The 13,005-nt window shown below is 33.0% G+C and overlaps 1 protein-coding gene across 1 annotated transcript in view; it reads right to left on the reverse strand.

The window, feature by feature from the left end:
- The window catches only part of LOC130448922 (spondin-2), a 380,956-nt gene that overhangs the window by 21,549 nt on the left and 346,402 nt on the right, over positions 1-13,005 (reverse strand). Inside the window, exon 3 of the mRNA XM_056786525.1 lies at positions 7,656-7,760. Within this exon, the coding sequence (XP_056642503.1) occupies positions 7,656-7,760 (105 nt within the window). The remainder of the gene's footprint in view (positions 1-7,655; positions 7,761-13,005) is intronic.

Consider the following 13,005-nt stretch of genomic DNA (forward strand, 5'->3'; position numbering starts at 1 on the left):
AGCTCCCATATGAGATGGTACTCCTTACTTCTACCCTCCATAACCAGTTCAGTTATGCCTATGACATCGACATGGCTTGTTCTATTAGTCTGCACTGATAAATATCGTTACTTCGTTCTTGTCTCGTTTTTATGATATCGTTTGGTGACAAACCTCATTGAGGACTTCCAAAACGATCGTTTATTTGCAAGTGTTAACAATATTGTGCAACAGTGTTCGTTAAATAATAGCGGGTTTCTGGCAGACAGGAGACTGGTTCTTTTACCATGACAAAACACACATAGCTAATTACTTAAGCTGCCCCATGCACTGATCTGGTCCCGTATGACTTTTTCTGGTGTCCACTAGATTCCAAAACTTTGAAGGGGTGAAGAAAAAAGTTAGGAAGAAGTTGTCAGTTACTTCTACAAAAAATGTTTTGAAGCTTCGGTGGACAAATGTAGTATTTTGTGAATTAAATATATTTTTGGAAATAATTTTGGTTATCATTGGGTCCTCGCCGACATCGGGGTATCAAACGTTACATAAACATCAAAAATTTCTTGTTTATCCAATTTCAAATAACAAGTAATGTAATTTTTGCATATGTAAATTAGGATACGTCACTTGCTATTGAGAATTTTCCAGCTATATTCTATGTTTTTCCATTTCTTTTGTCTTCAAGCAAAGCCTTCTCCTGGAATACCAGCTTTCTAGCTACGTGTTTCATGATCTGCCTGAAGGTCTTCTATTGGTTGGTGAACATTCTCTTCAGTCTCTTTTACACCTTCTGTGATTACGTGAAATAGGACCTAATGTTGACCGCAGTATTTCAACTCAGTAGGCGTGTGGTAGATTCGTTTCTTATCTTGACAGATCTCATTCTGATCTAGTACATTCTTAATAGACATCGTAGGTTTTTTCGAGATCAACAAATACAAGGTGAGTGGCTGAATTTCTGGATTTACGTTTCACTAATATTTGGTGTGAATTTACCGTCCTCAACGTCTTACTTAAGCGCTTCCATATGTCACTTAGGCACTTGAAGTTCCATTAACTTATCGAATTACTCATCCTTATTTTTATTTCATGACTTGAATATTATTTTATTTGTGAAGGCAATCCGGTCCCAAAAGTCCAAATCAGGTTACTTAGATTTCGTTTAGATTTCTGCTCCTAATAATGATGACAACGAGGTACGATGATGGCACAATAAAGAAAAACACAAAAAAATTCGGAAAAAATTTATTTCTTGTTCATCGTACATACACTTTTCCCTACAATGTTCAATAAGTTCGTTACCCTTTTTATAATAAGAACCGTCAAGCTCCTCAAAATAGTATTTTTTCAAGTCTGGAAACAGAAAATAATCCGAGGAGGTTAAATCTGGCGAATAGGGTGCATGCGGTAGGAATTTAATTTATTTAACTCATTATTTTTGACTTCCGTTATTGTAATGGATAAAATATTGATAGTTTTTGCTTTTATAAATTAGTAAATGTGAATTATTCCAAGTGAATACCAAAAAAACAGCGCCAAGACCTTGCATGCAGATGGACGATCTTTGCTTCACTTAGAACCGGTTCTCCCTTTTCAGTCCATTGTTTTGATTTATCTTTAATTTGAGGTGTGAATTTATGGACCCACGTTTCATCCATGGTCGTGAAACATCTTCACAATGCTTTTTTTGTTCCATTGTGAGTAAACGCGCACTGCTTTCTTACCGCCCTTTTTCAAATGTCTACTATGTCTGATAGCTCGCGTACTTCCAATCGACGATAATCCAGTACCACTTTTGGATTCTCTTGTCACCTCATTTGGTCGACCACTGCGATATTTACCCAATATTTTACTGCTGATAACGAAGGAGTAGTCTCATCCAAAGCAGAATCTGCTCCTACGTTCCCGACTAATGGCTGTCAAACGAATACTAAAAACCGGTGTCTCCAAATTTGGAACATATAATGTCTAGATTGTCTACTTTCAAATAAAGTGGTATTTTGCAAGCAGCTACCGCCACCTCTAGGCTAGGCCAGGTACTTATGGGACTAGCCTTGTACTTGAAGCTCTTAAACGGATCCACTGTTTTGCAAATCTTGGTTATTGTGATATTATTTAAATATGTATTCGAGACATCAACAACAAAAAGATTAATGAAAACCACAGAGATGAAAAAACTGCGAATCATCAAGGGAGTCACCCTCAGGGACCGAATAAGGAGTGATGACATAAGAGAAGAATTGGGCGTACAGGATGTGGTGAGATGGGTCAGGGCACGAAAAAGATTCTGGAGGGATCACGTAGAAAGAATGCTAGAAGACAGATGAGGAAAGTGGGCTAAAACTCAAAGACCGAACACACGCAGACCTGTAGGCAGACGACCACCAAAGAGGTAGTACGAGAGCTGGAGCTGAGCTTCTTAGGACGGTCCTAGAGGAGGGCCAAACGTATAGGATTGAACAGGACCTAGTCCTATTGAAAGAGGAAGAAGAAGTATTCGGATTGTATCTGATTGTTACTAGTTTCAAATCGTATATCATTCTCTATAGACTAATTATATATTAATTAATACATTGAACTCAAATTGAGATGCAGGAAGATTTTATTCATAAAATATGTTGACTATATATATATTCCCAGTCCAAGCCAACAAAATCCGAAAGACTCTAAATCTTTCGTGGTTAGATACTCATAAACTAAGTTATTCCAATTCATTATTATATTCGCATAATACTCCGTTTAACAAAAAGACCTTTTATAATTAATCCGAAATAACAATAACTCCCTTAAAAGGGGTCTCTAAATGAAATTTTCCTTAATCCTGGATTCGACCATTAGCAATCAGACCTAGAATCGATAGTTCCCCTTGTTTGACGGTCCGGCTATCGAATCGACCCGTGTAATCCACCACTAATCCTTGTTTAACTCTTCGTTCAGGTGGAACCTATCGTCGCTGGAGGCGATTAACGAACAGAGTCTCTTTTAGTTTTTATTTCTAACACAAAACACAAAATAATGAAGAACAATTCAATATAAAATAGTCCTAATTATTATTTTCAAGATTCATAAAGATTGTTTTTCTTATTTCTTAAAAATTATATAAATATAATTGAAATATTGAGACCGATATTTTCATTTTTGACTATTAATTTCACATTTTGACGGAATCGAAGAATCTCATCACTAAAATCAAATCAAAAGTTACTGTAATTAATTTATATTGAAACTGATGTTCATTGTAAATGTCTACTTTCAATAGCAGATCTATTCAGAGTTGATTAATACAAGAACTGCTAATGATTTCCAGAAAATCTCTTGAGACTGCAAAATCTGCTTTATGTTCCTAATGGTCGGAATATGAGAGAAGAGATACGAAAAGGTTGAACAGTTATCCACTTATTAGTCCGGTCGAATTAGACGAAAAAATAAGAGTGAAGCTACATTCTCACCAAGCTGAAAATCAATAAAATGGCTTAAAACATAATTAAAAATGGAATTTCATAGTTCCCCATCATTTTATAGTTCCTCATCATTCCCCGTGTGGAAAAAATGTTATTCAAGGTCAAAGGTCAAAGAGTTTTTCGCGATTTTCAGCAAAACTATAAGTTTTATCAAAAAAATACATGAAATAAAAAGTGTAGATCATAAAATTATCTACAAAAATGTATCAACACTTTTTTTCCTACGAGTCATCGTTTCTGAGATATAACGATTCAAAAAATTGTAATTTCCAAAAAATACAACTCCAACTAAAAAAACTATTTTCTTCTTAAAACCAGGAAAAGCTCAACAACTAATTTCCATTATGCTGCAATAATTACACTACCTGATGGGTGGCGTGGAAACGTGTGTATATTATGATGATTACAGCTTTAACAACTTTTTGAATCATTATATCTCAGAAACGGTGTCTCGTAGAAAAAAAGTATTGATACATTTTTGTTGATAATTTTATGGTCTTCAGTTTTCGTCTTGAGTATTTTTATTATAAAACTTATCGTTTTGCTGAAAATCACGAAAAACTCTTTTTTTATCACACTAGGGAATGATGGGGACCTTTAAAATTTTATTTTTAATCATATTTTAAACAATTTTACTGATTTTCAGCTTGTTGGTAATTTATGTAACTTCGAATTTCTAAATTGATCGGACTATATAGTTTAGATGGTAAATTTAGAAACGTAGCGTAAGGATATGTTCAATTTTATGTAAATCCTTTGAGTATTGAAGATTATTTTCATTAAATTCGAGTCTTTTCAGTTTAAAATATGCTTGAAAATCATAAAATTGTGATTAGAAAACAAATAATATAAATAAAAATTGTTAGCAGAAATCGGTAAACGCCAGATTTGTAAAAATCCTCAAATCATAAGTAATTATTTTCACGTTGCCTAGTTAATTATAAAACAAAATCAATTCTGACAAAAAAAAAACAATTTGGTTTCAACGAATTTACTGTTTTAATGGTATACAATCAATTTGGGGCTCAAAGTAGGATCAAAAAATATCCATAAGAGTAAAATCGGACGACCTAGCGGCTTCTACGGCCTATTTTTATAGTGTTCATGGAGACTTACATTATATTTTAGTATGTGGGTTATCAAAGGATCCATAAGGTCTTCTATATAGTTTATATAAAGGTCACGAATGCCCACCAATACAAAATTGAGCCCGATGATCGTTAAAACATACAATTTTAGGGGCGTTTGTATAAGAAAATTTCTTGGTTTGTACCACGTAGTATCAGTGGAGAAAATCATAACTTGTTATTCCGTTTAAATCAAAAATGGTATACATTTTCCAATCCTCTTTCTCGAATATCCTTTTCGGTATCCTCCTTCCAACTTAATCTTGGTCTTCCCCTCTTTCTTCTTCCTCGTGGTGTCTAATTTAAAATTTGTTTGCGTATGCTGTCTCCAGGCATTCTTTGGAAATGTCCGTACTATCTTAACTGATTCACCTTAATGTTTTCTGTAATTCTCTCGTTTCTTATTTTTTCCAGTCTTGATATTCCTGCCGCGCGTCTCTAATAATCCATTTCTGTGGCTTCAAGCATTTTGACTGTTTTTTCTTTTAGAGGCCAGACTTCGCTACCATATGTTATTATACTTTTTATTTTGCTATTGTATATTCGATGTTTGTTTTCCTTGGATATTTCTTTGTCGTCCCACAATACTCTAATTAGCTGTCTTATAGCTTGTCTTCCTTGGTTATTTCTTTGAGCGATTGCTACATGTAATCTTCCATCATTAGTGATGATCATGCCTAGGTATTTTGTACAACGACTTATTTTCTATTGTGTTTCTTCTAGTATTAGATTTTGTTGTTCTCACCCGATACACATATACTCCGTTTTACTCAAATTTACTTCCAGACCCCATTTGCCAGCTTTCTTGTAATATATTCTAAGTCTTCGTAGTCCTGTGCCAAGATAATTTGGTCGTCTGCAAAACACAGGGTATCTAGTGTGGAATCAATTAGTGGAATGCCCATGTTCATATATTTTCTTTTCCAGAGTGCTAGTGCGTGTTCTAGGTATATCTTGAAGAGTGCGGGCGACAAACAGCATCCTTGTTTTAACCCTTTATTAATGGAGAATCCTTGTGAGATCTATTTTTACTTGGGACCTACTGTTTTCATAAAGCTTTTGTACTGCTTTTATTAGGGACGCATTTATATTTATATTTATGTTCTTTCCAAGGCATCCCATAGTTTTGTTTGTGGTACACTGTCATATACTTTTTTAAGGTCAACATACAAAAGGTGGAGTTCTTGATTTTTGGCGGCTTTCTTATCAATTAACTGCGAGACCGCTCTAAAGCCTGCTTGTTCTTCTGCCTCCATGTTGCAATATTCCTGTTCGATTTTATTTTTTATCATTTTTCCATAAATTCTGGGTATTGTACACAGCTCTGCAAGTCCTCGGTAGTTGTCGCAGTTTTCTCTGCCACCTTTTTTATATACGGTAGTCATGTAAAATGCTTTCCACTCTTCGGGTAGAGCTTCACCATTTATACACTTCTGGAAAAGCATTTGAAGATGAGAAAAAAGTTTTACAGTGCCATTTGTAATTAACTCTGGTGTGCTATTAGACCCGGACCTGGAGATTTTCGATTTTTTAGTGACCTACAAACGTATTTTACTTCTCTAATTGTAATTCTAAGTGGAGATTTTCGAGGTTCTCATTTTAAGGTTCTCCAACTTTCTGTGTTTCTTCTGCCTCCTAGGTAGGTGTTTATTTGAGTGCAGATCTTTTCCCATGTCTCGTTTTTCTTTTTTGTTATAGCTTTTATTACTTTTGTTTGTGCTTCTTCGAAATTTCTTCTATCATTATTGTTTTTCGTGCATAGAAACTTGGAGAGCTTTACACTCTTATCGATTATGAGATCCTCAATTTCCTTGTCCCACCAGTACGTTTTTGGTCTTCTGGTGTTATCGGATTTTCCCAGGGCTTCTTCCGCTGGAGCAATCAGGCTTCTTTTGATGAAGCTGTAGTGTTGTTCCGGATTGCCAAAATTTTCCTGTACTAATTTTCCATCAAGACGTTTTTAATATAAGTCCTTTACACTTTCCTCTTGTAAACTATTTAGATTGAAACTATTAATTTTTATTTCCAATGCTTTTTCTTGTTGCTTTTCTTCTCTCCTATTCATCTGTATAAAAGGAAAAATTTTGGTTCTGAGTAAGAAGTGGTCGCTGCCACAGTTTGCCCCTCTTTGTACTTTTACATCCTGTATTTTAATTTTTGTGTTTTGTCTCATTATTATATAGTCTATAATAGATCTTAAGTCCTGTGTATACTCATGTGTATTTATGTATAAATTTGTGTTGAAAGAAGCCATTCAGTATTTTTAATGTGTTTTGTTGGCATAATGTAATAAGTCTGTTTCTATTGTCGTTGGTTACTTCTTCACCGAATCTTCCTACTACCTGATCGTCCCTTTTCTTGCCTGATCTTGCAATTAGGCCTCCTAGGATATTTACCTCTTCTTTAGAAATTTGTTCGGACAGACATTGTTATTTACTGTGTCGTCTTCATTTACCCCATATATTCCTATGACTGTCGTTTTGATTCCGCAAATAGATGAAGGTGATATTGAATCGACATTGTGGCTGACAATTTCCAACAGTGGCGAAAGGTCATGTGAAACACTTCTTAAAAATAATAATGACAACGCGTTACGAATATCGGAGACTATTGCCATATCCTTCCTCCATGAGTGGGTATAGAAAAAATATAGTATGTTACACGAGTCCATTACGCACTTAAAGCATTTAAACATTTGATTGTTGATCAAGAAGAACTGATAATAAACATCTGTTGAGTTATACCTGTTATCGCGTTCAAACAAAACTTTAAGAAATGATAATTAGTGTAGATAAGAATATGTTCACTTCATATATGACAAATAACAAATTTTGTGTTCCAAAGATCCGAATGAACCTCAAAAATTTTGCATTTATTACAATAAAATCATTCCAAATCATGAAATCAACTGACCTGACTTGACATTTCAACAAAGCTAGAAATATTTGGTCACACGATATTTTCAAAAAACATGGATATAGTTTTAAAGGAAGAGGAACTTTTGGTCATTATTTTTCGTGATAATCATTAAGCTGTTTTCTCACTAGGATAAATATTTAAACTGGATTTATGCTTGATAGTGACTTACCTCGATTGTGATGCTGTCCAACCAATTACCGTTAACGCAAAGGTCGAAACTATCGATACCGATAAACCAGTCCGGTGAGGGCACTATCCGGGACATTAGCGACACCTGTAAATTACAATTAATTGATGTTAATCCTATTTTATCAGTTGTGGATTCGATAGGTTAATGAACAAGACATGAAACAGAAATTTGTTTGATCTTATTTAATTCAGTTCTTCAAATATTTCAACTAGAATTGACACAAAAATATACTTGACGATGCAGTTTTTGTTTTTAATTGCTTTTACCAATCTTGTATCCCCCGAGGAGCCTTCTCATATTTTTTGCACGAGAGAGTAATATATCTTATTACTAATCCAAATATGCAGTGTGCAATCTATTGTAAATTCCAGTGTAATAATGGAAAATTGAATGAAAAAAATATTAATATTTAGTTGTTTTAGATAAAACAAGACAAATATTTATGTAAAAATGTTGATAACACATTGAAACTAGTTAAAGTCTATTTATTGAAGAAAAATAGTAAACCAAAACATATTCCCGCATAGAGCACGTGATCACAACGCCAAGACCGAGTATATAACAGAATCGCACTTCGAACTTTTTTGTTTGTTTGTAATTATGAATGAATTATGAAAAAAATTCATTTAAAAATAAAAAATATCTATAATTTGTACTTATATATACTTATATACAGAGTGAGTTTTATATATGGAACGCCTCAATTATCTCGGAAACGGCCTGTACGTTTTTTATAAATATTATGGTGGTATTTACATTGTTGTCAGTTCTTTTCTTTTTTCGGGAAAATCATGGACTTTGTTACTTCAAATGGATCACAATGTTAATTTTTCGCTTCCCGGAATTGTTCAAAAATACTTATTAATTTTCATCTGACATCTACAATAACAAATTTGACATTTTAATGAATTATTATTATTGAAGTTTATTGAAAGTCACAATATAATTTATCAGAAAAAGAACGAAACGAAAGTGTAGTATCTTTAATAATTTATATCCTAACCGAAATTCCATAACAAGATCTACTGTTAGTAAATTAGTAAAAAAGTTTAACGAAACTGGTTTAGAAAAGATCTATCGAAATTAGGGTGAGGAAAAACTGCATCAACTGAAAACAAATCTTTAGATGTTTGTGTCCTGTTAGAAGACGATCCACACTTGAGTACTGAATAAATATCCAGACAACTTGATATTTCGCAAAGATTCGTAAAGAAAATTTCGCGTGATAATTAGAAGATAGGATTTCCACGCAGATAAAGAGAATTAATCAGTCAAGGATGTTGCAAAATGTATTACAAAGTTGTGAAAATCGCATGGCTTGTTGTATTGAAGTGAATGGACAACATTTTGAGCATCTGCTGTAAACTCTCTAACCGTATGTTTTCTAAAATTCGAAATTTTTCTACTTCACAAATGTGGATCTACTTCTAACAAGACACAAAAATTTCTCTCAATTGTTGTAGGTTTTCTGTGCCATGATTTCAATAAATATTTTACTGCACCAGTTTCGTCAAAGTTTTTTCTAACTTACTGACATTAGACCTTGTTACGAGATTTGTATTAGCACATAAATTATTAAAGAATATTCAAATTAAACCTGTTTATTCTATAGCAGCCATCTAAATGTACAATATTTGTTGTAACTTTGGTAGAGATACTGTAAATGTAGCTGTAACTTCGAAATTATGTCATTTAGGTATAGAGAATATGAAAGATAATGATTATTTTTTAAGGAAATAGGGAAATAACAATGTCCATTATTTTTCCGGAAATAGGAAAGATCTGATAACAATGTAGATACCATCAGATATCGTACAAACCGTTTCGGAAATAATTGAGGCGTTCCTTAGATAAAGCACACTATGACAATCTCTATATTTCACATTTTGATTTCAACTTTTTAATAAATTTTCCCTATTTATCAAGTGTAATTCTTTAAAAGCTTATCATTCTTCAGTTTTATCATTTTCTTGCGGTCCATTTTTATAAATATTCGCAATCGTTTGTTTTTCGCTAGCTTCTTATTTATATTATTAAACGGAATGTAGCTATGCAACAGACAAATATAAACAATCTCACTGTAGTACAATAATATAATGTCGTCCCTGTACTACACCTGATTTAACAGCTTCTTCAGCGATGCGACGTTAGCCCCTCCTACACGGCTTATTATTTGTGGAATATTATAGACCCACTGATCTGGACCAATATTGATGCCGCGCTGAGTTTGGCCCGGGATGATCACGTGCTGATTATGCACTGATCATTGTTTTGGTTTGATATTTTTCTTAGATAAATAGACTTTAGTAGTTACGCTTGGTGTTGGGAGATCTACGATTTACAGAGTTATGAAAGAAGAGATTTTCAAGTAAAACGTTAATCTCTAAAAACAAAATTTCAAAAAGAAAATCAAAAAAGTGAATAAGTCACAATAACCTTGTAATAATGTGACAATTCTGCTACCAAATCATTATCTATTGTTATTAAAATTATTATTGTATTAATGTAGGAAATTGTGAATGATTGTAAATTAGATTTCAGCATTTTCATATTATCCTTCATTCCTGCAAATTAATTATTTTATTTCAAACTACCTAATGAAATTTTTTATAACCGACAGTCATCTACTTTGTTATTCAATAAAAGTTTCTACTTTTCACTCTACTTTTTACGTAAATTGCGACTTTCCGTAAAGTTTTATTTGTTCTGTTAGGTTAATGAGTATTTTCTTCAATAGCACGTTTTCTTAAGGAGAAATTCATTTTACAAAACAAGGTTGTGCCGTCTTCCTGACAGTCCTTTTTGTTTGTTTGATAATTACAACTTTTTCACTTTCATTCTATCTTATGAAATAAACTTTAAAACTTATTTTTTTATTATTTGTATCTAGTTGGAAATTTAGAGCAAATTCCTTCAATCAAAAATTACTAAATCAGTTTTTGTAAATTTGAAAAATCAACTTTCTCTATTTCTACCATATGTAGCCTCAATGCCTCAATTAAATCAAGTTAGTCAATTCCACCTCTCTCGCCATTTCTTCCCCATCTTCTTTATTTGTTTTGTCAATTCTATATATACGGGGTGTGACTATTTAATAATTCATTTATTTATTATCACCTTCAATATATGCCCCTCCTCTATCCTTGTATCGCTCCATGCAAATCTTCCATTGTTCAGGGAGACTTTTTTTTTCAGTTCCTCAAGGACACGCGCTGTTTTTTCTTTCACAGCTGCAAGAGACTCTAATATTGTTCCTTTTAATACAGATTTGACCTTTTAAAGGTATACGGTGCAAGATCAGGCGTATAATGTGGGTGGTCTAGCACTGGGAATTGTACTTGACTAGAAACCAGACAGACAATGCCGAATGATCTAGCGGATTGCCTTGATGATGAAGCCATGACTTCTTCATAATCTTTCATGGAATTCGGTAATAACGTGAAGATAATAATGTTGGTCAATAGTTTCATCTTCAGGAACACAGTGAAGCTATTTAATTCCATGAATATAGAAAAAAACAATTATCATTGCTTCGAATTTTGGTTTTAATATAAGTAATAATATATGTGTCAGTTCCAGTGTCAATACAAATATTATAGCGAGTTTCTTGTTGTTCAAATATTGAGATTTTATGCACAAGCTTTGCATCTTCAATATATGCCCCTTCTCTATCCCTGTATCCCTCCATGCGAATCTTCCATTGTTCAGGAAGACTTTTTTTTCAGTTCCTCAAGGACACGCGCTGTTTTTTCTTCCACAGCTGCAGAAGACTCCAATATTGTTCCTTTTAATACAGATTTGACCTTTTAAAGGTAGAAGTCATACTGTGCAAGATCAGGCGTATAATGTGAGTGGTCTAGCACTGGGAATTGTACTTGGCTAGAAACCTCTTGACATACAATGCGGAATGATCTTGCGCATTGCCTTGATGAAAAAGACATGACTTCTTCTTCGACGTCGTCTTCTTCATATTTTTTCACGGTAATAACGTGAAGATAATAATGTTAGTCAATAGTTTCATTTTTGATTTTGATTTGCTCATTTTTCAAAATAAATTTTAGTCCCAGTGTAATATTATTACGAGCTTCTTGTTCAGATGTGAGATTTTACGCACAAGCAATCGGTCAGATCGAACACGATTACAGACTTTTTCTATATGGAACGTGAATCATCTTCAACATATTCTCGGCTATCTTAGAAACGCTTAAACCTCACAAAAACACACGAACGCGACAAACATTCATCAACATACACTTGTTCCAATAAATTATTAGTTTTAGTTACAGAGTTTCCAAGTTTCATGTAAATTTTTACAACAAATCGTTGATCTATTTTTATGTCGATCGTTTTTGCGGCAAAACAAGGCTAAAAACAATCCCTATACAAAGGAGAATAACGGATACACCGGTTTATCTACAGACACGATAGACATCGACTACGAAAAAGTATGGGTCAGGAAAAACAGCTGATAGTTAACTCTAACCTTTTTCTGTAGCACCGCTAGTCTTGTTACTTAATAACCACACCTTGTATACCACATTGTCTTTTTACTATTATGGTATTTGTTCTATATTTATTCATATCAATGTTTGCTCAACATTTTCTTCAATTCCATAGTTTTACTATTTTCTATTTACAATTACAAGCTCTAAAAAACTGTTTCAAATAAAAGTTGTTTTACGTTTTACAATTTATTTCAATTGGTGATCGCTTTAAGTGTTTGTATTATTTATTTCGTAGAAAATAATTTTCGGAATTTAAGTATAAAAACATTTTCTGATTATCCTCGACCGTGCATTTCGTTCTTGTTGTGTAAATATTTTAATTTTACGAAGAATCCCTCAAATGTTTCACAATTTGACAACAAAACAAGCACGGACATATATTCACTGTTTCAAGAAGTGTTATTGATATTTAATTTGGTTTATTATACTCTGTACTAAGTCGATAAAATATAACTGATCATTTTTCGAAATACTGTTCTTAATTTAAATTGCTGGTAACTCTTTTCAATTTAAAAAATCAATGAAAGTTGCTAACTAGTTAAGGTGCTATCTGAATCTAAAAATCACACTATTATGTCGTGTCGAATATCCCTTAATAGGATTTATTTTTAATCTAATTAGTTACATTGATTTACTTCTGACGGTAATACGTTTTAAATAAAAGGATTTTAAGACCAATTATTACAATTATTGGCTTTCATTTTATATCCGTTTACATGGGCGGGGATTAATTGAACAAAAAGTTATTTAATCTATTAAAAAAGAAAGTTCTCTTCGATAAAAGGAATTAGATACAACGTTTACACCACCATTACACCAACACT

This window comes from Diorhabda sublineata, chromosome 9, assembly GCF_026230105.1.
Source record: "Diorhabda sublineata isolate icDioSubl1.1 chromosome 9, icDioSubl1.1, whole genome shotgun sequence".
NCBI classification, from domain to species: domain Eukaryota; kingdom Metazoa; phylum Arthropoda; class Insecta; order Coleoptera; family Chrysomelidae; genus Diorhabda; species Diorhabda sublineata.